Source organism: Nymphaea colorata, chromosome 10, assembly GCF_008831285.2.
Source record: "Nymphaea colorata isolate Beijing-Zhang1983 chromosome 10, ASM883128v2, whole genome shotgun sequence".
In the NCBI taxonomy this organism is placed as follows: Eukaryota; Viridiplantae; Streptophyta; class Magnoliopsida; order Nymphaeales; family Nymphaeaceae; genus Nymphaea; species Nymphaea colorata.
In genome coordinates this window covers 16892109-16917240 of record NC_045147.1, presented here as the reverse complement: position 1 = coordinate 16917240, position 25132 = coordinate 16892109, and the positions used below count along the sequence as shown (strand labels likewise).

General features: G+C 40.1%; 2 protein-coding genes and 1 pseudogene across 6 annotated transcripts; 1 reads left to right on the top strand and 2 right to left on the bottom strand.

Annotated features, from left to right (window-relative positions):
- The first annotated feature begins 1941 nt into the window (after nt 1-1941).
- LOC116262463 (heat stress transcription factor A-1-like) lies at nt 1942-5413 on the top strand. 5 transcript variants are annotated; one of them, XM_031641873.2, is made up of 3 exons: nt 1942-2217; nt 3144-3421; nt 3612-5410. In XM_031641873.2, the coding sequence occupies exons 2-3, from the start codon at nt 3206-3208 to the stop codon at nt 4830-4832; spliced, it is 1437 nt and encodes a 478-aa protein (XP_031497733.1). In that variant the 5' UTR covers nt 1942-2217; nt 3144-3205; the 3' UTR covers nt 4833-5410. The 5 variants fall into 5 exon arrangements, with proteins under 5 accessions (XP_031497733.1, XP_031497731.1, XP_049936069.1 ...); XM_031641871.2 differs by having other exon boundaries at nt 3109-3421; XM_031641872.2 differs by lacking the exon at nt 1942-2217 and adding an exon at nt 2224-2504 and having other exon boundaries at nt 3109-3421.
- A 2033-nt stretch (nt 5414-7446) lies between these two features.
- LOC116262464 (mitogen-activated protein kinase kinase 9-like) lies at nt 7447-9031 on the bottom strand (annotated as a pseudogene).
- Nucleotides 9032-14115: 5084 nt separating this feature from the next.
- Nucleotides 14116-23460, bottom strand: LOC116261823 (tRNA threonylcarbamoyladenosine dehydratase). The gene is made up of 11 exons (XM_031640704.2): nt 23297-23460; nt 22975-23030; nt 22510-22615; nt 22215-22362; nt 20242-20454; nt 19065-19199; nt 17167-17301; nt 16835-17050; nt 16196-16320; nt 15436-15493; nt 14116-14639 (listed from the first exon to the last, which is right to left on the bottom strand). The coding sequence occupies exons 1-11, from the start codon at nt 23386-23388 to the stop codon at nt 14523-14525; spliced, it is 1401 nt and encodes a 466-aa protein (XP_031496564.1). The 5' UTR covers nt 23389-23460; the 3' UTR covers nt 14116-14522.
- Nucleotides 23461-25132: the final 1672 nt, after the last annotated feature.

The following is a 25132-nucleotide window of genomic DNA, read 5'->3' as shown; positions in this document are numbered from 1 at the left end:
GGATTTCAAAAAATATAGTTTTGTAAAAGGAAGTGAAAAACCCGATCCCTCCTCCTTGGCACAGTTATTCCCAAAACATTGGGTTTTGGGTACAAACACAGGAATCAAGTTTTCAAAACTCGTCAGGAACTTGTTTTTCATTCACAAAATTGGGTTAAATGAGGGTGTCATCCAAAGGACCAAAGCCTCAAGAAATTTTTTTTGACAACAGAAAGCAGTAAAAAGATTAGACCACTAAATGAGTTTGCCATTATGGGTGAATCCTGACCGAGCTCCAATTGCCATGCCTTAAAAAAAAAACGACGTATCAAGAGTTCATGTTGCAGAATAACAGTGTTGAGACTCGACTTCAGTAACTCTTCTCTCGCTATGCTGGTGTCTAACTGTGATAGTCAAACTTGTTGGTAAAACTATCTCATGAGCGTAAATCCATGAAACAAGAACATGAAATGCAAAAAGAATAAGAAAATCTAAGTTTTATATGAACAGAATGGAAACGTAGCAAAGAAAAGTTTTTAATAATGAAAGAAACTTACAAATATGAGATTGGGTAGTTGCTCCATTGTTTCTGGTGAGTTTGAAAAACTCGGACAAAGCATACCCAAAGGGTTAAGACTAGACAATGGAACCAAACATGGTGTTAGACAGACAGAAGGACTTAAAACTAGTATAATGGAGCCGATAGCTTGCACTTAAATTGAATTGAGATCAAGATATCAAAAGCGCATGTCACTTAGGAAACCGTTTGTTTATTTAAGGGAGAGTAATTCATTCCACCGCCCTTAAGATAGGCCATTGCCTCCCTCTTGTAGTTGTGCCCCCTACTCCTAGGGTTCACAAAGCATGCTATTGGTAAGAGTCTCTGTCATCCCTAATAAAATGTTCTGGTGGCTGGGTGATTCAAGAAGGTTAAATGGAGGACAACCTGATTTTAATTAGGCTAGAGTTAGTTTAACCAGGATTTAAGTTCAAACAAAGAAACTTAGATGCACTGAGCTGTGAACCGGATTGGTGTTTGATAAAAAGATGATTGTGTTCTAACATATATGGTTAGTACTCCTATTTCAAGAATACTTTGTTTTTAGTTAAAGAAACAGGGTACAATTATACATGTTCATGGAATCCAACGATCAAATGCCGTACATAATTATACTAATTTTATAGAATGGAAACTATTGTGTTCATGAAACATGTCTTCTATGAACATGTGTTTGAGGAGACAATGTGTTTATGATCAAATGTCTCGGTGCGAGGCTCAGGCACGACCCTTTTTAGTGAAAAATGTGAACTTAGCTACACGCACGCGCAGATAACTGTATAAATATAATACTTGTACAAACCAAGAAGAAAACAACGTCCTTTGTACATTTAAGCCCTATGTAAGATGACAACCCTTCCCCTCTCGGGTGGAGCTCGAGCCATCTAACCACACTATTTTTATGGCAAGGCACTATTAAGGGGGCATTTGATTACCTGGGTCTCAAATATGAGGGTTGGATCTACCATGAGATTTATGTTAAATCCATGGTTCTATCTATCAAACTCTGGATTTAAAAACTGTGAGTTTAAGTGGGCGTTTGGTAAGAGTAACACCGTGTTATAGTTTTATGAATTTGTTTATAAGATTGAATGTTCCATGAATTGACCTCAATGTTTAAAACAGATTCATAAAACATTAACACAATAACACAATGTTCATGTTATCAACTCACTAAAGTATATATTATTTCTATAGTTCAGTCCCCAAAAAGCATAACATAGCTGACGGAGTCGGCTGGTATGTAAATAACCCGAACCCATTGAATCGAGGTATGAGTAAGTTGGATTCAGTGATTTTTGATCCGAACCGAGTCTCGGAGAGGCAGAAGATTTTTCCAGGGTTTTGATTTATTTATTCTCGTAGAGAGAAGAAAAAGAAGAAAAAAGAAAGAAGGACAAAAAGAAAAAGAAAAAGGGAGAAAAAACGAGGAGGTGCTTTGGCATCTTTAGGGCGTCGAAGGACAGGATTTCCTTAATTCCTCCGCTCGCTGTAGTGAGAGTTTTTGCTGCGAATTGGCCGCTGCTGCCGCCAAAATTTTGAAATCTTTCTTTCTCTCTAAAGCCGTTGCTGTGCCTTCCTTACTATGAATGGTAGTCGGTGCAACGGATCTCTTCCACGCTCATCGGCCGTCGTCCCTCCTTCGGCGGTCGCCTTCCTTCTTCTTCCCGAGCGCCAGGGTATTGCTCTTTCAGAGAAATCCTCCTGTTTGGTTCTTGATTGCGTTTTTATCTTTTTGGCCTTACTGCATTTGTATTGGCCTCGTAATCGGTGGATGGTTCAATGTCACTTATGGAATCGTTGCCTTTCGCGCGTTTCCCCCCCTTTCCTTTTCTAAATTAGTGAAGGGTGGCGCTGAGAAATCTTATTCTTCAGCCTCGTTCTCCTGGATCTTTTCCGGGATTTTGTGGGAGTCCTGGACCTAAATGGAGGAGTAAATGGTGACCATTTCCTCTGTGAATTGGAGGTTTTTTCCTTTCTCTTTTACTCTTCTGTTCTTTGATGTTGGGTAGGGGAGAAATATGTATTTTAATTTTGTTGGTTGGTGTTCATTCAATTGGTTCCTATCATCTTCTGTGTGTGTTTGGTGAGCATTCTATCAATCTCGCCGGAGTTTAATTGTTCAAGGAGTCGAAAGTCGAAACGTTCATTCTTTAAATTGGTTCTTCCTTTCATCTTCGTTCATTTTCTTTTGACTGGTAAAATTGTCCCATACGACCCAGGTGGAGCCAGAGTTCTCTTTTTCTTGCACAACAAGTATCCGTCCAAGCGTAAAATTTTCTGTACATTTGTGTTTCTTAGAATATTTTCTACGTTCCAAGTTTTTAAGTGTCACTAGTGTGCATGTTTTACATTGACCGGATGATAAGATATTAGGAAATTCAGCATTCGGCAGGTTTTAAGGTTTTGTTATTTTACTTTCCTAATAATGTTTTTTGCAAAAATTATCTGTGTTTTTATTGTTTCTCAATGGGCTATCTTTTTAGTTGCTTTTGAGGGGATTCATGGAATGTGCACCCTTTTGGCTGCTTGATTCATTTCTTAGTGTGTTGTGCGTTTCCCGTTTCTAGATTCATAAAACCAAGCGTGTGACGGCATGAATCAGGCTGGGAGCTGGGTCGACTTTCTTTATTAGTTGCATACAAATAGAGGTGACGGCGATCGATCATGGAGGCAGTGGTCGGAGGCAATAATTCTCTTCCTCCTTTCCTCAGCAAGAGCTATGATATGGTTGATGACCCTTCCACGGATTCAATTGTCTCGTGGAGCTCAACTAACAACAGCTTCATTGTTTGGGATCCCCCTGCATTTTCCCACGTTTTGTTGCCCAAGTATTTCAAACACAAGAATTTTTCAAGCTTTGTAAGGCAGCTCAATACATATGTGAGTGCAGATTTTTGTTTGCTTTGTTGATGATTGCTTCTGTTAAATACACCCACAGGGTGTTTGTTTGTTGGTAGTTATCAAGATTTATTGTTTCTGTGCCAAGTGTTTATATGGTAAAGCATTTTCAAGTATATGCGTACAACTAGCTTGGGTTTTTTAGGCTTGTGTTGTCACTTTCTTGGACCAGGGCTTTCGGAAAATTGATCCTGATCGCTGGGAATTTGCAAATGAAGGTTTCATCAAGGGACAAAAGCATTTGTTGAAGAGCATCAATCGGAAGCGATCAAGTCATGCCCCAGGACACAATCAGCAGGCACAACAGTCTCAAGTGCAAAACCAATCTGTTGGAGAATGCATGGAGGTCGGAAAGTTAGGATTGGAAGAAGAAATCGAGAGCTTGAAGAGGGACAAAGACACACTCATGCAGGAGATGGTAAGGATGCGGCAGCAGCAGCAAAGTACTGAGAATAAATTGGAGAATGTGGGTAAGCGTCTTCAGGGAATGGAACAACGACAACAACAAATGCTTTCTTTTCTGGCAATGGCTATACAATCCCCTGGGTTTCTGGCGCAGTTGATGCATCAGAATGATAACAACAACCATATATCTGAATTGAACAAAAAACGCAGGTTTCCTAAGCAGGGCAATCACATAGAATCTGAGCATGCCCAGTCTGATGGACAGATAGTTAAGTACCAGCTGCCTATGAATGAGGCAGCAAGAAGTTTGCTTAGGCAGATATTAAATATTGATGCATCTCCAAAACTGGACATTTCATCTCCTCATGGTGTTGACAACATATTTTTTAATCTTGAGGCAGTGGATAGTGGAGTTGCCCCTGCATCTGGAGCATCTACCCTTATGAAAGTCCATGTAGCTTCAGGATCTTCCTGCTTACCTGTTATGTCGGGATCAAATGGATCACTGGACATGGTTCCACTATGTGAAACTTCAAACACCAGTAGTCTTTCGAACTTTTCTGAGCGTGTTTACCCTTTTCAGGATGGTTTAGCTCCCAAGGTTGCTCAATCTAGGGAATTGACGATAGAGAACAGCACACCAATTGAGCCTGCTAATGACAGCCATCCAGGGTTGGCAACAGGAATGGAATTTGCAGATTCTGTTTCACTTGAATTCAGCCCATCCATGCCTATGGAAGAAGAAAGAAATGATTCAGTAATTAATGATATGCTTAATTTGCCAAGCATCAATGATCCGTTCTGGGAACAATTTCTTGTTGCAAGTCCTCCATCAGATGATGTTGAAGAGACACAAAAAGGGAACACAGAGATTGAGAATCGGAAGGATTTCACAATGCCCATTCAAGAACCCGGATTATATGCTGACAAGAAATTAGAAAATCTCACGAAACAGATGGCGCTTCTAGCGTCTCAAGGGAAAGGATAAACTTGGACTTGTCCACTGGGTTCAAATAGTTCAATTTTTTGGCGATTTTGGTCTCACTAATATATACATGCATTCGTAGTACCTAAGTCACACATTACCATTTGTTGGCTTCACATGGATGACGCTTAATGACATATACTGCATTTTGGGTTTGCCTTATGTAAGCGCTGTTTGGCCATTGCTGTGGTGGTTGTCTAATGAAGTAGAAATAGCACATCAATATAAACAGTAACTGAAGCCATAATGGGGAAAGGGTGGAAAATTTCGTCTGGTGATTCTAATGGTCTTTGATGCTTGATGCTGACTTTTGATTTTCAGATCCTCTAGGGTAGCATTTCAACTAACAAAATTGGTATTATTGCTGTTGATGAGCCTTTTGTATACTAAATAAGAATAATGTGAAATGAGCTCTTCAGTGGCTGGTTAACTAGGTATTTGTTTTTTGTCATCTGCATTCTGTTTCACAGATGCCAAAGAATTACTTTCCACAATGTAATATGTGATGGATAAATGCAGTCAGCTGGACGGTTTTCTGTTCCAAATTCCACGCATGGCCATCCGTAGCCTGTCTGTTTTGAAGGAAGAAAAGGGTGTTACTTTTGTCTTGTGCTTTCTTCGACTCCCTTTCCTTCCCCAATCGACGTAGATGACTTCGGAACTGTAGATTCTTGATAGCCAAGAGGTGAATGTTACAGTTACACGTGAATTTGGTTGGAGATATTTGTTACCTGGCGTGAGAACTGGGACGGTCTGTACTAAATTTTGCGGCCAGTCTTTGTATGTTCTGCCGTTTCTCTCAGTTATGCATATAGAAACCTTTTATATCAGTAATAGGACAGGAAAAATCATGACATCTTTCATCATGTATAGGGCAGGGTTCTTATTGCAGCTCCTTGACAGAACAAATTATCTTCAGTAGTCTTCCTTCCGTAGAATGCTTCTAAAGCACTTTGAGTTTCAAGTCTTTGATTGGAAGCCTGCCTGTCGCTGAAAAAAGGAGGTAGTCTAATTTATTCGTTGACGAAAAATAAAATAAGGGTAAAGTTACAATATCTGGATATCAGTGTGATCTGCAGGTTGGAAAAAAAAAAAAAAAAGATTTGCAGAAAAAATGAATGCAAACAAGCGGCCTCTTTTTGCCAATAAAAGCTTCAAACACTTGCTAGGTGAGTTGGCGTAATATTTTCAATTTGAAGGAGGATAAGAGTTTGATACCCTTAAGTTGTTTCTCTAGCATAGTTTGGTAGCAGTTTGCCTAACCCCATCTTGCAAATAAAAAATGAAATGGAAGCAAATGTAAACTGATTTGAAGCAACCGCTGGATCCGTAACCGATTTTTTAATTCCCCACTTTCTTCAGAAAATTTTACACAAGAAATAAGCGTGCCTGCAACTACTGTATAAAAGATTTGCATATTTGCATCACTTCACCACCAAACATTTGTAGGTCTCATTTAATGGGCAAAGTGATGTCTATTAAAAACTTGTAGGTTTGCGCACAAAAGCTCCACCCACCTGGCTAGCTGCAAGCCTGCAAAACAAAATCTTTGAGTTGTTGAATCAAGAGTTCAATATATATCTCTGATCATGCTTATTTTAATTTGCATTCTGGTAGAGATCTTTATAAAAGCAGATTAGTATGAATTTAATACGAACCCACATGACTCATGGTAGAATCGTTTAAAGAAGCTCTCTCAATTGTATTAATGGCGGCTACCTGTCATTAAAAAACAGTTAGTCCCGCTGCATTTGGATGAATACAATACATACGCGATAAACTACAATGGTGTTCAGGTACAAGAATACATTTTGTTCATAACTAGAGTATGTTTTGTGAATGTACATAAAGATTAGCCGCCGTTTTATAAAATAGTCACTTTTTTTTATACACGTTAAGTTCAAAGCTCTAGCCAGATGAACAACTCTTGCTAACGAAGCAATTGATCACACCCCTTTGCCAGTTAGACTGCAATGAACATTATTGGGATATTTTTGTAGAAGCAACGTAGAGCCATAATTGCAAAAGAACAAGTTGAAGCCCAGAAGGAGACAAACTGAAGCGTGAATCGAGGCAGCTTTGTTTGCTTCAAATAATTAAAGAAAGGTAAAAAGGAGGACACAAAGGCCATGTTCAAATAATTAAATATAAAACCGGATTCAGTTGAGTTTTTGGATGTTTGTTCAAATTTACGAGCAAAACCCGGATTTGGAGATTCGTGTAATTGAATTCAGATGGGCCATCCATCGGTAACCGGATTCTGACCCGAACTGGATAGGATCCGAAGTCAGAACCGCCTACCGGTGCCGTGGGATCGAGTTCAAGCTGCAAGTCAGCCCGAACGAGGACGGAACGGATCCTTCTCAACGTCGGGTCTACGTCTTGGGTAGGGACGGATGGGTCGGATGGGCAAACGTCTGCGCAGCCGACGTGCTGTATACGTGAATTCTACGATACTGAGATGTGACCCTACGCGTTTCATTTATACGAAGCGTGATGAGTGGCAAAAACCCGGCAAAAGAGAGGCGGCCCCAGTCACCGAAAACTCTCAAGCGTCGGCGAATTTGGCATCCTCCATGAATCGGGCTTATCATTTGGGGAAGAAAAAACAATAAAATTTAACCCAAAAAAACTCATGTCGTTTTACTCCAGATTTCAATTACAACGCTGAGGAAAAATTGAAGACGGAGGCAATTTTCCGCCAATTTTTGTCACCAGAGTGTGAAAACGAGTCTCTGTTCACATGGGTAAGTAATTGGTAACTATCTAGGTATGTACATGATACAGAGGTGGAAGAAAGTAAGAGCCGCCTTCCCTCCCTCTTCTGGAAAAGACAGAGAGATGAGGAGGAGGACGACCGAGTTACGAGACGGCGAGACGCTGAAAGGCAGAGGAAAGAGATGAGGATGTGGATGAGGAGGAGGGGGAGGGGTTTTTCCTCTTGGCGAGGAAGGGGTGGTTGAGCAGCTGCGCAGCCGTCCACCGGCGTGAAGGCTCCTTCTGGAGGCAGCAAGCGATGAAGCTCCGGAACTCGGGCGAGGTGGACGAAGGGGGCGGAATCGGCGGGTCGCCGAAGCAGATGGCGCACATGAGCGTTGGCCAGTCGGGCCGCTGCCCTGGCTGGAGGAAGGGGAACCGGCCGAGGTGAAGCTCCAGGAGCGTGAGGCCGAGGCTCCACACGTCGCCGGCGCAGCCGTCGTAGTTCCCGCCGTAGCTGTCGGGATCGAACCTCTCCGGGCTCATGTAGGCGCAGGTGCCGACGTAGGTGGCGCAGCCTTCGAGCGTCCGGGCCATGATCTTGCTGACGCCGAAGTCGGCGATCTTGACCTCTCCCCGGCGGTTGATGAGGAGGTTCGATGGCTTGATGTCTCGGTGCACGATCCTCTGGCCATGGAGGTAGGTGAGGCCCTCCAGCACTTGGCGCGCCGCCCCCACGAGCGACCCCTCCGAGAAGGTGCCCTCCGCCCTGAGCAGGCCCTCCAGGGTTCCACCTTCCATGTACTCCAGCGCCAGGCACACGTCTCCCCCGCCCCTTCGAAGATCCCGTGGCACCGCACCACGTACGGCGAGTCCGTCTTCTTCAGGATCTCCATCTCCCTGATCGTCTGCCGCCGAGCGGCCGAGTCGCAGTCACCGTGCACAACCTTCAGCGCGTAGATCCTGCCCGTGCTCCGGTGCCGCGCCTTGTAGACCGTCCCGCCGTTGCCGCGGCCGAGCACCTGCTGGGTCTCGAGGTCGGATAGGCGCTCCACCTCCTGGCCCCGCGTCGCGAGGCACGTCGGCGGCAGCGGGAGCGGGAACCGAGGTTTCCGGTCCGCAACCTCCGGCACCGGGAGTTTCAGATTGAGCTGCCTTCGTTCTCTCACCGCCGCCATCTCTGTGCTGTTTCCCTCTCCCGTTTTTCTTCCCTCCCTTTCCCCACTTTCCTCGTGGTAGTTGCGCCTGGGGAGACTCTTATAGGGAGAGACGTGAAGCGCCCGGCTGGGAAGCAGCGATGAAGACGCTGTCCAGCATGGACTGCGGGTCCCGTCAATCCCGTTCCTCCTTTTACCCCTTTCGGCGTTAAATTGTTTCGACAACGCCACTATTCCCTTCCCAAGCTCCCTCTCCAAACGGGTCGGGTTCTGGATCAGCTTATGGTGGTTTGTTGGATCAAAAGTGTGGCACATCATGTCAAATGCCTTCATCGGAAACATTTTCCGGGCTTGCCGGAAAAAGAAGAAAAACAGTCGGAAAACTCGTCATGATTTACGAGGAGGAAGAGCCCCACCTCCCCTGGATCGGTTCCTTGTTGTTCCGACGACATGGGCAGCAAATGCAATCTCGATTCGGCTGCTGCCCTCGAAAGGAAGAACAGAGGAACGATTTGGGGGAGGCTGCCTCCTAAAAGTAAACCAGTCTTGCAACACACTCTTTCTTCTTTCTTAGCATCGGGAACACGGCGTGAATGAATCGGGGCGGCGCCGGAGTGGGAGCAGAACGGTCGCCGGGGTGAGAGTGGCGTTTGAGAAAGGGGAAGGGAAAGTGGAGGGCGATGCGGGGAAAGAGGGAGGTGACGTCGTCGGTGACGGTGTGGGTGGACGGAGAGGAGGGACTAGAGAGGTTGGCAGCGCCACCGTCCTTAGATCTTATCTGTTGGGAAGGTAGAGAGCAGCTTCCACATGGCCCCCCCACCATCTCCGTCTCCTAACCAACTCTCCCTCTCCTGGGCTCCACATTTCTTCCCTAAGTCTAGAATTCGCACGCCTATGTTTCCAGTTTTTCTTACAAAAATTTGTCCTACTTTTTAACACGATTACTGAAACTAGTCAAGAACAAAAATAACAGACACCTAAGCCGGAAGACGGTGCAGATTCAGCCGGAAAATGGTGCGGGTTCAGCCGGAAACAGGTTCATCATCCCATTCATGAGTAAATATTTCATCACTTTCTCCACTGGATTGCTCGAAGGAATGGACTTTCTTATCTGGACTTTTTCTTCTGAATGGATTCCTAGGCAGTAAGAAAAAGGAAAATTAAAAATAATTAAGCGTGATGATCCCATCTCTCTCTGCAGAAGATCTGATACAATCGAAAACAAAGAGGCCCACTTGACATTCCGATCAGATCCGTGAGGTCCCATCAACGAATGGATTAGACAATGATTCAACAAAGCTTAATCTGATCAGCTGAGCCGTGATTAAGATATGCAACCTTCTAAACATTTAAAAAGTAAGGAAGGGAACGTTATATGATTTAATAGGTCAGGGAGAGGATTCCATAGGGAAGGGTTGATAGGCAATCGGTGGCCGGACATTACCATGAGACATCAAAAGCAAGCCTTATACTTTTGGAGATAAGACAGAAGGATTTAACTTTTAGTCGGGCGGCGCTGGATCTCCTCCGCTCACCCGAAACCACGTTCAAGTTGGGGATTATCATGAGACATCAAAAGCAAGCCTTATACTTTTGGAGATAAAACAGAAGGATTCAACTTTTAGTTGGGCGGCGGTGGATCTCCTCCGCTCACCCGAAACCACGTTCAAGTTGGGGATTTCCATATCAAGGGTTCGATAAAGCGTAGAAGCGTGTTTAGAGCACCAAATGTGGATGTAGTAGGTCTGAACCATACAGTCTTTGCATGGGGCAACTCGCGAGAAGTGGGTCCTTCCACTTCATTAATCTTAACCTTTGATTATCATAATTAGATAGTTTATAAATTAGCAAACATAAACTCACTACTAAAAAAACTTAAGTGTTCATTACGTTTTTTATTAACCTTTAGAACGAGTCAGCAGTATTTACAACTCTCTGGTTTTACGGATCAGATAGTCGAGAGGTCAATGTACGCAAGTGCTTACATTTCTTAGTGCTCCTCTGATGAATCCTCCCGTTCAAATTATGTCTTACTGTCATTATTATTCTTGGATTTGGGTCGTTGAAGTAGTGATCCAGACGTGCACTCGGTTCAGACTTGGGTTTGACAAATTTCAATTTTTGTTTAGATTGCCGTCAAACATCCCCACTTTCTATTTGGGTCACCATCCAATCTGAACAGACATGCATCTTTCACATGTAGAGGTCAATTCGATGCCGGTGTGTGTCTCGAATCTTGAATTATTGGATCTTGGTTCACATTCAATTGAACTAAAAGAAATTATCTTTTTATATATATATTTGTCGATTGGGAGCACACTTATGATGAAAATTGTCAAATAAAGGCTTGATGTGAACTTTCGTCAAGTTGGAAGACAAAGTTCCCGTTTTTCAAGTTGAAAGAGATTCACTTCGAGCTCTCGGTTCGCAGTTTTTGTAAAAGCACTTAGAAGCTTTTATTTGATAGTTTTATAAAAATTAAAGGCCTTGTTAAGAAAATATTGTTTTGTTTCTTCTTTTCTAATTATCAAATAAAATGTTGAAAAAAAAAATCCTCTGTCTAGGGATTTATGATGCACTTGGGTGTCGAGACAATGCATCTTCAACTTAGTGCTATGCCTTGCCCTTTACGGACTAAACGGACTAAAGAAATTACACCCATGAAAATTGAACTGACTATCTGGTATGCTACATACCCTTCAGCCTCGAAGCAACAAAAAGGGAGAGAAAGTTCTAAACTTATGAAAAAGAAGCAGTTAGTGAGGATTTTGTTTCTCATTTGATAGTTAAAATTACAACTTAAAACAATTACAACAAAAACAGCAATTTCATTTAATCTAAATGTAATTTGTTCAACTAAAGCCTGCAGTTCCAGGGGCATTCAGAAAAAGCTAAATTCTTTGCTGTGCTAATAATTTCCCATAAATTTAGATTTAGAATCCAAATTCTCTTTGTACAGTTGCCAATGCTGCCAAGCAACTGAAGAAAAGGGCCCTTTCGCAGAGAGGAAGTCAGCAACATAATGGCTAGAGAAAGGAGGAGGAGGAAAGGCAAACTGTACAGCTCTTTCCAACCTCTGCACATTCATGCATCTTACACAACATGCCTCATGTTCATTAGTTCACGCATTATGACAAAATCATCACACTCATTTACGTCACATCGACGCGCTTAAACCACACTTGATGCGTCATTTTGTTGCAATTTGGCATCTAAAGCAGCATCTTAACTGACATAATATAAGATTAAATTCAAGTTTATCTCTTTGAGATTGTAGATTCTAGTCTAAATTGGCTGTACATGCTTGTTTATATTGAGTTGCATGCACACATCAAATCAGATGGCGACAGATTCAGCTTATCCATGTCCAATCCATTTGCGAACTCGCGGATGGATTCTGGCACCAACCAATATTTCTTTTTCTTGAAAAGACTTTCTAAAATTGAACATCCAAGTGTTTGAATGTTCTCATCTTAATTTTTTTCCTTTTTCCTTGTGAATAAAAGGAAAGGAAATGAAAGGAAAGAAAAGATGAAAAATAAACCGAGGTGCAAGAACAATTATAAGGAAGGGAGTCATCACGTGGGTAGGGCGAATTGAATAACCTCATTCCTTTTAAGTGTACTTGTGCTGACGGCACGCGTATACACGTCGTCCCGAGCTCCCCGGGTCCCTCCACTCTTCGCTCTCAAACAAATGTGACCGACAAATAATAATAATAATAACAATAATAATGATCATGGAAGAGAGAATTGGCACGGAGGCCCCCCAAGGGTGGTGGGGTGGCTATAAAGGAGATCCACATGAAAGGTGTGAGGCCCATTTCTTCCTCCCTCTCTACTCTCATGTGCCCCTATCTGGGTCTTTATAGTGGAGGCCATATCTTTTTCTATCTGCTTTTTCTGTACTTTTCATTTAAAGCACCTTCTCCAGTCTGTATCACTTTTCATATCTTTCTCTCTCTATCTAAAACATGGGCTCTACATTTATTTTTCTATGTGCATATATATGTATATAACTGTGTATGTGCACATGCATTTATTGAAATGTGGATAACCATGATTTTTTTTAAAAATTCTAAACCCAAGGTGATCAGAACACAACTTTTTCTAATTACCAGATTCTTGGAGCTGGCTTCAAAATGAAAAATGGCTTTAAAATTCAATCCTGTAGTCCTCTAAGTTTTTCAGACAAATCGCAATATCGAATGAGCGAGGACGACTGTATGAAGAAGTACTGTTATAGGTGGCTGGTCATTAGTTCGAGTGGCATGGGCATCCATGCACCCATGGCCCATTAGAGGCCTCCGACTGCCATATAAAGCACTTAATTCGGTGTTCTTTTGCTTTTCTTTTTAAGTCCTAAGAGTGTCAAAACTCTCGAGCTCTTTTCATATGAAATATTAATCTTAAGATACCCAGTTGCAAGTAGTTCTTCTAGGAACTACTGATCATTTGATTATGGAAACGGCACGATGTGAACAACTGCAAGCTTCCATATTGATAAAAACAGTAACCTCTCTCTCTCTTTGCAATCATTGATACGAAAAGGAATGCAAAGGATCTTCAAAATAATCATGAGATTAGTTAGGTCACATGCAGCAGGGGGCCACCTTCAAAAGGAAGGCGTAAAGGAACTTTTCCTTGGATACTCTTCTGCCCCAACTCATAAGCAGTGAATCACATTGTGCACGTATGGGGGCATCGACTGACATAATTGAGATAAGGTCCTTTCTATGGATTCATGGGAAAAAAGCAAGTTCACCTGTCATCTCTCTACTGCCAAAAAGGGGTTTGGGATAAGATGATGATGATAAACCCACTGCTGGGTAGACAGCACATGACATGAGCCCCTAGTCCCAGTTCAAGCGTTACACCGCTCTCTCTCTGACAAAGCTCAATGGATTCTAACTAATCCAGGCACATCCATGGCGGTTTCTGTTGTTTCTTCATCTACCTTTGATATGATGAGGAAGATGGGCACAAGTTCATAAAGAAAGGAACCCATGATCCACACCTCAAGTGCATTAAAGATTAGCCACACATAGATGAATGGATGAGCTACTCTACTGGAAAAGCACCGCCGACTCGTTCTAATAATCATAGCTTGGGGCCGAAGTCCAACTGGCCTCCACTGGAGCCTACCGAGAAATTCGGTCTTGGCCCTTCTTCCTTTATCTCTAGGTCATTCAAAGTTCAGTTTGTATAGGTTCTTAAATATTTACTCTTTTTTAAAAATCTGTATAACTGCCGTGCTAATGAAAGGTTTGGAAATAATCGGATTCCAGGGCCACAATGCGGATTAGAATTTCAACAAAAGCATAATAATAAAGCATTTTCGGACGGAATTTGCTCAAAATTTCCTTTGGATGTGATTAGCTATTTATTATTACATCCCCCCAAATTCACCTGGGCACCAACCACAAGCAAGACTGGTAAAAACCCCACGACCAAGGCTACAAATTGTAAAGCAAGTTTGATGTCTTGAACATCAACATTTATGCTCTCTTTAATGAACAGGTAAAATATTCACCACGTAATAGCAAATAATTCCACAACAACAAAATTTAGTAAGCAGCCAAACTTGAGAGAGCTAACAACCACCAGACCAGAAGATTCAACTCCCTCCCTTAGGAAGTCCGATCAGAATATGGCCGAATTTCTTGAAAATTCCTACTTGGCAGGAGCTCAGGTACAATGACCAGCACATCGACAGCAACCCTTCCAACAATCCCCATCTTCGCGAAAGAGGAGATTGGAAAGCCACGCTTGGTGCACAATGCCAACAGAGATGGTAAGGTTACCAGGCTGTTCAGGTTGAAACACTTGATCCAATTTTCTTACTCTTTCAGGCCAAAGTCTGCAGCTGCTCGCTTCAGCACATCTGAGACCATCGCAAAGAACGCAGGATCCTTTTGTTTCATTTCACCAAGGGTTGAGGCCTCATGTTCTTCCGCCTGCAAAAACCATGGCATGTGGAAACATGAGAAAAATCAGAACAAAAAATCCAGGGTTCAAGCATTACATACATGAACAATTTTTTGGTCCGCCTTCTTTTTTCCAAAAACAAAACAAATAGTTGCAACAAATTTCAGTCTAAAATTTCCAGCAGGCTGACATCACATTTGGTGCATAGAAATTCAATGGCACAAATCATTTTTTTAATTTGATTTGTAAATTAAATTTATCATTCTAAAGAAAAGTAGGAAACCATTGAATGTGATGTGATCAAACCAACTTTATAAACAAGCACAAAAATATTTCACCAGTAAATGAGTTTAATTAGTTTTCCCATTCTTGTTTTTCTGAGCGTTAGTTTTTGAACTCTTGTTATCTCATAAAACTTGTATTTGAGCACGAGGTCAGCATTTTTTATGAATGAACAAGCTAGAGACAACCTCAAGGTACCTGATTTCTGCACCCTGTGCATTAGACATATGACCTATTCATACTGAAAAAGCAAGATAATGAGAAGCATCTCTTTTAAGGAGAATGCTGTAACATAGATGGTAATGCGCAGTTCATCTTTGTAAAATGGATCTTGAGGACTGGATGACATAAATAGTTAATGCACATAGGTCCACTGATATGAAAATAGCCATCAGGGACATTTAGAATACTAATATAGACATTACTAGGCATAAAATAAAGTCACCAGTTGTGCGCCTTGAAGCATGAGCTAATGCATTTTAAATCAAGCACATGAACAATCTATATATCAGAAGTTCAGAACCTTTACAACTGCTTATGTACCTCCTTGAATTTGAGAAGTATCAAATTTGATACTGTAGCAGGTTTTGCACGATCCCACCTGGACAAGTAGCACTTTAATTACTATTTTGAATGGAGGCAACATTAAATGGTGAATGGAAACAAAAACTCAAAGTTGGAGAAAAAGCAAGAGAAGCACAGGTGAATCAGATACAAAGCCTAGGAGTGAAGTGAGACTAGGGAAGATATAAGCAACAACCTTGAACGAACATTCTTAAACAAATGAAAGAATAGACAAGAAACGAAACTAACTAAAATATTACACATGTAAACAGCTACAGCAAATCCAGGATATCCTGGAACTGCATCTTTTAACCGGAAACTGCCAGACATCACTCATATTTCATAAACTGGAAAAACAAGTCAATTAAAGCAAGAGCAAGTAAGAAAGTTGCACACATAAGAAAGAGAGAGAGAGAGGTTACAATTGCAGTTTTATTAGGCTCCATACAAGTAAGAAAGTTGCACACATAAGAGAGAGAGAGAGAGAGAGAGAGAGAGGTTTCAAATGCAGTTTTATTAGGCTCCTATGGAAAAACAGTAAGGAGTGTACAAGGCATGGATTTGAATTCTGGAAAGCGATAATCATGTGAATAAGCATGGGATAACATGCAGATACACTTGCAACAAACACACACACACGTATGAGAAGCAGAAAGATAACAGATGCACACACAAGGGTAGGACAAGGAGAACCGGCTCAACAATATGCAGAGAAACAAAGATTTTTTCAACTCTTTACCTCACCAACATCAATTCATTAACAGATCTCCACATCCCTCGCCCTACATCTCGTTGAGACTGATCTCGTGCACTACGTCCACGCCACAACTCTTTGACAACATACATCACTTCCTCGACATCAACCTTTAGAAAAAAAAACATCTAAGTTCACCACACTATCATTGTGTAACATTCTTGTGCAGCTAATTTAAGGAGCAGAGAAAAACTTGCACCCAAATATGTAAAATATGGCTTATGAAATACAGCCAAACCTAAGTTACTGTGTAGCCTCAAGGTTCATAGGGAAATGAGCAAGAGAGAAGGCTAAACTCAAATATATTCCTCAAATTTCATCAAGTCTAAGGATTAGGGGGAACAATTTATAATTTTAGATGTTAAAGAAAAGATGCCATCAAAACGGTAACAACAGAGAAAAAAGTCTCGTTATAAACCCTAGGATTGAAACCAACAAGAGAAACCTTTGTTTTTTGTTGTATCATTTGAATATGAAGAATAATACAAGTGGAGAGGAAGCATTTAAACAGTCTTACCAAAGCACATATGACTCTCCATGAAGAACAGGATTCAATAGAGGAACCAAACAGACAGAAGAAGTCTTACGATTTTGATAGTTTATATCAGGAAAAATGTTACCCACCTCAACTTCCATGGCAGTACCATGTAAGAGTTCCTCATGCTCAATAAGACGGTGGTGTAGGATATGATAGTGATCCAAATCCAGATTAACAACTGGCTCCATTTGGACGTGCAAGTCAGCCAGTTTGGTAACCACATAAGATGCCATTACTTGTCCAAAAATGGCCGGAATGGTACCAAGAACAGGTATTATACGTACTCTAAAGCCTGGAACTATCTGTCATCAGGACTCAACAGTGTTAGCTCAGCAACAATATTACACAGAAAAGAGGCAGCCTGAAAAGAAAAACAAAACAAAAAAAACAAAAAACCAAAAATGTCTGTCTTTTAAACCTGATAATCAGAAGGGTTTTCATCATTTCCAGATGAACCTTCAAAAGGAAGAAGCTTGGCCTTTGGTTTCTCCTGTGAAAAGACAACAGGTATTCCACCATTGATACCATGTTCCTTCTTTAGACGGTGCCTCACCTGTAAATGAGTAATTTCCACAGGTAAGGACAATTAATGAAAAGTACACCTGCAGGAAGAGCAATCTTTGACTATAAAGAGAAATGGTTCTTATGTATATGAAAAGGTAACTGGATAATGATGAATGGGCTAGATGACAAAACTAAGCCTAAAATAACAACTTCCATTCCCATTTGAAAATTTTCTGTACATTTTGAAAATAAAGGACAGTTTGATTCCTTCTCAGAGTGACATATTCTTTTTCTTTTTCATTAGTTAAAGTATTATAACCTTTGCAAATATTTTATTGATGTTAATTCTGCTCATTTTTCCTCTACTTATGCATATAAATTAAGATCCTTTTAATCTTCACATGAAACGAAATCGAAATATGCTAAATATTTTCTCGGAGATGTAAATAAGTCAGCCATTGGAATATAAGTTAACAAAAATTTTTGTATTTTTATATATTATAAGACACGGAGACACAAATTTCACGGATGTGAAAAACAATCTAGCATACAGAAAAGAAACATTAGTTTTTGGAATTCATCCAACAAGATAGACAACATGAGAAATCCATTCTATTTGCATAATAAAGTCAGAAACACCAGCTATATGAGCAACTAGGTCTGATCAAATCATGCAGCATTCAAATAATTCCGATTATATACGCAGCATATGCAATTGATGCCTTCATGGATCAAGACTGGATCCATTGCTGTCAGAGTTAATCTCTATTAATCCTGTTATGATATGTGACTCATCCACAATTTTCCTTTAATATGTCATCCACATTAACATAACTAATACTATCCATGAATATAGGAGTAGCAAATATGTGACTTCTGTTAACAAAAATTACAACCCTCAGGAAGGTTATCTTTGAGAAAACTGTTAAAAAGGTGGTAAACTGCCAGTCAAAGTTGAGTTCAAACGAAAGACAAGCACTGACTACTGATGTGGTCAAAGTCTCAAAGGTGATGGTTATCAGATATATAGGACAGTCACAGAACTATTTCATTTCACAGCTTCAGGAGAGCTAAGAAACGTTAAACACCTGAAAAGAAAATCAATCAGGAAGAAAGGGATTGTCTAACACATAAAATAATCAGTATCAAATTCATCAATGCTCTTTTTTTTTTTTTATTGCCAGAGTTTAGAGACGTATAGGCACTCAAACAAAGGATAATGCTTGGCAAAGAGAAATGTGAAGGCAGAGGAGCAGAAAATGAGCTGGCTGGAGGTGCAGTGAGACTAATCACTAGCGGAACAAGGATACAGTTGACGAATGTTAGCAAAAGAGAAGCAGAGATTAATTGATAAAGACAGAAAAACAAAAAAAAATGTTATCAATAGAAAAACATTAAAAGCATCTGAATATTAGTGCATTATAAATCTTCCTTTAGAATTCCCATCACTAGGCACCATGGACAGTGACAGAGAATCTAGGCACTATGTTGCTCCATGATAGGCCATGTAACATGTAAGTGCCCATGAGGCATGAGAGACTGTTTTCATCAGTTTCATAAGACACACTCAAGCTCAGTCAGCTAACCCACTTGGTTTCTTGATTATCTGAAAACTGAAAACTGAATAAAATGCTGCTTGAGCTGAACCTGAGCTAGGATCACCTTATGCCTGGCACACTTCTGAGGTAACAATCAATCAGGGCAGACTCTGTGTGAGAATTTATATAGAGCTGTAGAAGAAAGCCTTGTACCAATTCATTTTGCATTATTTCTTAAAGGATGCAGAACAAAGAGTAAGATGAGAGTAATAACTGCTCGAGATAATGGGTCTATTGATGATTCACTTAAATCAGCAACTCGAATCCTTGTAGGATCAGCACGAGCACCAGCACCAGTTGCAGAAAGCACTTTCAAACCTCTACGCACACATGCAGCAAGGAGTGCCACCTGCAATACATAAGTGCTCAAGTTAATCATAATATGGTAGCTGGAAAAATATTCATTGTAGGATCCATAGCCAAACAAGTGAAGAAAACTTTGACGTCATCCCCTTATTTGCCTAAAAAACAATAACTGCATCTTCAACACACTATAAGTGATTTGCATGGTAATAATAATACACAACAAAAATTCTTTACAAGATTATTTTATAACATATGTTTGCTATCTCAAAGAAAGACACAGCTTATTGAACCTTCTAATTCATTGAATCCAATCAACAGTGGGTGGCACTGGCTTCTGTAGGGAAAAAAAAGTTTTTTAGGGCTTCAGGAGTTTCTAACTGAAACCACACATTACAATAAAGCTGCTAAAAGAATCTGCTTCATTGAATACAAAGAAAAAAAACCTGTATTAAATGTTCGTTTTGCCATTCCTCTGGAGGGTGTTGAATATGTATACATGTGTATTTGATACCTCAAAAAAAGATACACTGTAATGTACAGAGGGGTTCATGTCATTTTTTACCATTTATTACCATATAATATGCAAATGCTGTATATAAATCACCACTTGCCTTGTAAGTGGTTACTGAAAAATGCTTCAAAAGTATCTCTGAATTCACGTCCAATTAATAGCCAGTATGTTGTTCAATTTACAGCACCACTGCTGCATGTAGAAGTAACTTATGACTAGAACTAAACAATGATTTGCTAACTGATCCAGGCTAACATCAGACAAAGTTGAGTAGCAGCCTCTAGCTCATGACAAATGCAGCTTCACAATGACAACCATGAGAAAGAAGAGGGTGAAAGGAAAGAATGAGCAGCTAGAAAAAACAATATAGTGATAATTCTTAGATCATAAGAAACTGCAATTTTACATTGTCTATAAGGGAGTCAGCTTTGGGCCTTTACACTTTTCTAGACAAACTAACAGAAGGCCTAAAATCTTAAATTGCTTGGAACAAAATGTAATGAGTTAAACAAGGGCTGGGTACGTTTGTAACATAATGAAATAGCAAAATTAGGACCTAAGGTGGTAGAAGTACCTTTGTGTCTATGTTATCTATGCAATCCAAAACATAATCAGGAGAGCCTCCAAGAATTTCCTCCTCAGATGATGAATCATACAATTGAACCCGGGCATCCACTTCGCACTCCGGGAAGATCAATGAAAAATGTTTCTTAAGACACAAAGCTTTTGGAGTTCCAACATCATTTCTGGTGGCTACAGCATGGCGATTCAAGGATGAAAGTGACACCTTCAGGAAAAAATATAGAAGGTAAGCTTTTCAGCTTAAGAAGAACAATCCAGTTATCTTTTGATATAGTTGTGGAACAGGACAAAGGAAAACACCCAAAAATGCTTGACAATAACCAACATACTCAAGAAATTGGAAGAACTTCCATAGATAATTTCACATGAAACAGTAGAACTTTAAATGTAATACCCATTTTCTCTACATACTCACTCTCACAGTAAAGAAGACAGGCCTTACAATTTCTGGTGTGTAATTTAGTTAATGAGCAGGAAAAGAAGCACCAGGACATGGTGTAGGTTTTAGCAATATTCCTACAAGAGTACGTATAATATCTCTCAGCTTAGGAGTCTAGGACTATCTCCAGATTAAACCTCTCCTTCACCTGAAGTTAAGGGTCTGTAGCAGGCTAGCAGCTGGCCCTTTAATACTATGAAGTGGCATACTATGTACCGGACATGAAAAGTTTCTGGCATTATACATTCAATCAAATCTTGCACGTGTAATTTGTTGTCGCTTGCTTATGATAAAACAAACTTCCAACTAATTATTTTATTATTTAAAAAAACGCTTATTGTGAAGTTCAGATCCATTATATAAATTTATAGATTTCATTAGAAACTTGTTAAACAACATATCTCCTAATCCAACTCTTATTGTCCACCATCAATATATGTATGTGTGTGTATGCAAATGAGAGAGAGAGAGAGAGAGATGTTAACAAGTGGACTTCAATAGACATCCACAATTTCACCAAAATTATTTGGCTTCTTTAGATCTTATGAAATTTAAGCCCATGTATTAACATAACATAAGCCTTATCAGTGTCTTGACTTGGTTACTCATGGTAACAGATGAGGCATAGAATGGCCATGACCTTTTGAAAATTATGCAGTACCCACCACACAAACAAAACCATTGAGTCACTTTAGAGTAAAAAAAAACACTGCACAGGATTTGCACCATACATGGATTCTATTCCAAATTATAACTATACAGCCAATGAATATGCACTCGTAGTTGACCACCATAGTGATAATAATCAGTGTTAACAACCATGCAATTTTGAAACCTGTTATGAGAAAAAATTTGGCGAATTTATTAAATCCACCAAAGGCTTTTAGACAAGAATACATTTTGGAATTTTGCTGATGTAAAGATACTAAAAAGTACTACAGGCTACCCTATCTTGTACCTTAATAATGAAGCAGCAGGTGAAACCAGATGGTAGATTGAAAATGCAACAAATTCAAAACAACAACTTGTTGCTCAAACTATTTACTATGGCAGGGAGAGTTTTTCAAGGTAGAAATAACATGGAAAAATGCAAAAATGAAAGAAGACAAATTTATGTATTTTGTTCTCTTTCGTGCTATAGTGATTTTAGTCTTCCAACACCAATAATTTCCAGGATGTACTAAAGCCACTATCTTCTGACGATTTTGTGAAAAAAGTCTGTCTTTCTAGTCAGGTTTTGTACCTTCAGAACGGCAATTTATTGACATAAATTCCCAAAGATCACAAATAACCACTCAACAGTTTGTCAAAAGAGAAGGCATCAGAAGCGACCCTCTGATAGAATGGACATTCGAGTTACAAGTATCCACATGCATGCATGTGTGTGTGTCGGTTTGTGCACGTGTGTGTGGGGGTTTGTGCGTGCGTGCGTGTACGAGGAGAGGGAGAGGGAGAGATAAGATTGCTCAAATCTGGATATTCCAGGAAAAGGAAAAAAGAAAGAAAAGAAGAGGAAAAGGAAGGACCTGGTCAAAATCCACAATAAGTAGCTTTCCCACTCCTGATCTTAAAAGCATGCAAGCAGCATGACTCCCAACTCCTCCAAGACCAATGACTACAACAAATGATTTTGTCACTTTTCGTTGGAACTCCAAGCCAAAGAATTGAATATTCCTAATAATACAGAAATCATGCACTTCTTTGAGCACCAACATGGGGAAAAAAGAATCGGAAAAACTCCTAATATTCGCAATACAGATACAGGAAAGAGAAAAGTCAATGGGGAACTAACCAACTGAGCTTAACCTATAAGTTAATTACCTTGTAAGTTGTTCAGACACTATTTCATCTTCCATAAGATCATGAAAAACCTCCCCTGCATCCTCCTCATCATTTTTTCTCCGTGTCCCAGATATGAAGTTCTTCACTGCCATGGGTAAAATGCAACGCAAACAGTTAACGCAGAAAATCTAATGCATATAAAGATGCATAACCGTTTTCTTTCTCTTCTCTTTGTGGAATCAAATCCCACTTATTGCACATTTTTTCTCAATTTTTTACGCCTAGTTAGCACTTCAGAGAAGTCGAGCGACATTTCCCATAGTAGAAGAGCTTGACAATTCACCGAAAGAAAAGGTTTGGAATGGAACTTTTTGACATTAAAAAATCTTATGGTAAATAAGAATGCATTATAGAAGGGTAACAAGATCAAAAGAACTGAAGATTGGGGCCTTGAGCATTGTACCTTGTCAACTTAAGAAGCAGGCACATAAAAGAAAAACTTACCATGATCGGCATCTGTGATGCCCGTAGAGTTGATCAACCGCTTCTTCTTAACATTCCTGCAAAACAAATACACATCATCTTTCCAGGAAATCAAAATGTAAAATACCGCAGTGACCATCTCGCCGCGGCGTATCAAAGACGGCGCCGATTTTTGAATCTGATTGTATTGCTTAGATAGTATAGCGACTCTCTCAGGCCGTGGAGAAAATCGAATAGCACTTTCATGACGGGTGAAATCTCCGTCAAGTCGCTGATGTCTACGAAATTGAAGGGGAAAACAAATGATGAAGAAGTGAAGAAGAAGAAGAATAAGAGGGCTTACGGAGAGAGTAGCTTCAGAAGCGCCAGAGTAGCACATGATCCCAGAATGACGCCCGCGCCTACCAGCACCACGCTATTGGACCTCCCCATCATCCCCCTTTCTCTCACTGATGCGTTTGAAAAGATTGTTGCCCGCCACTTCTCTCGCCCTCTCGCGCGCGTTCGGCCCTCGCCTTCCTGTCTGGGGAACAACGGCTTTGGCACACTTTATGCGCCTGCAAATGGATTCATTTTAAGTGGATCCACTATTTCGGATCTATTTAGGATATAAATCCGATTTAACTCAGACTGAGATTAACACCAAAAAATCAGTTTTAGATCAGATCTGAATCAAGATCTAAAAAGTACAAAGTTTTGCCAATGTTTTCTCCGACCCAATATTTTTACCATCGTCCTTTTATCAGATGCAGTCACGATGAAAGATCTTGCGATTTTAATTCGAGGATAGATAATAAGATCTAAACTCAACCTTTTTAATACAAATTCATGTTTGATATACCAAGGTGTTGATTAGATTAGGTCTCTTCACGAAACCTACGCAGCCCTTCGCAAATCAATCGCATTCGACAAAGACGGACCTTTTTTTGAACGTAGCAATCATTTTTCTGAGTGCCATCAAGTGAAGAGGTCTCTTCTTGGCCTGAGCTTTGAATTTTAAGAGTCCATTACAACGTTTTTTTTCCATATTCATCTTCACGGATAGGCAATTGAACAACTCACTGTAATTTAAGCATGTCTCAAATCATTTTAGGTTAGGAGTTTTTAAAATATTTATTAGGGGAAATTGCCTTCGGCATGATACCCTCAAGGCCATACCTTTATACTATTAAAGTTCTGACCTACTTCGGGGCCTTAGTGGACCTATTGTACATTTTTCAACTTAAGCGTCGCACTTGCCACCATTGGTGGCTCGCAATAATAAAACACTTAAAGTGTGACAACAAACTATGTGATTTGAGTTTTAGACCTCTTGAATGATAGCCACCTTGCCACTCGGTTGTGCTAATACCCTTTGCATTCAAGGTTAAAACTAATGGGCAAATTATATGCTACAGTTTTCACTCTTATCACAAAATGACATCATACTGCTTTTAGAAAGAAAGAGCGAGGACCAACTTGAATGAAATGCGCATACCATTAACTTCAATAAAGGATAAACTTCTTCTCTGTCTCTTAACTATGGCAAGCAGTTAATTATAGTAAAATTAGTAAAGATAGTCATTTGCCTTGAAGGGTGTGAATTGGAACTTTTTCTTTTCCTTCTTTGAAACAAGTTAAGATATACCAAGGAATACTAATAAGTATTGACATTTTGACATTTTAGAAGGTCTTTATGAGTTCAATCCCCTACCCAACTGGACGGCCCCTTATTGGCAGATCATTCCTTTTCCAGGGCAACGTGAACAGAGGTAAAGGAAGTTTAATGGTGATGCATACATATCATGAGCAATGCACTACCTTAAATATCAACTTTCTAGTGAAATAAGAGGGAGATCAAGATCTCATAGCAATCAAGGATAGTTGCAAGTGAAATATGAAAATATTGTATTTTATTGTCCATCTCTCGACCCTTTTTTAAATAAAATGGATTTTTTCCCCATTTTTCTTGAAAAAAGATGTCTAGCATTAATAAATGGTTGTGAGCATCCTATATATCTAGCATCATGTCCAGTTGCAATTTTAAGATGAACAGAAGTCAACAGCTTAACACAATTAATCAGCAAGATTGAGTTTATATTCTTTGAAAAGCAATTCTGCAGTATACTCTTCTCTGCTTTTTCTCAGGTTAACTTTTGCCAGTTCACTAAAAGAAAAGCAACTTTTGTTGACAAATTGA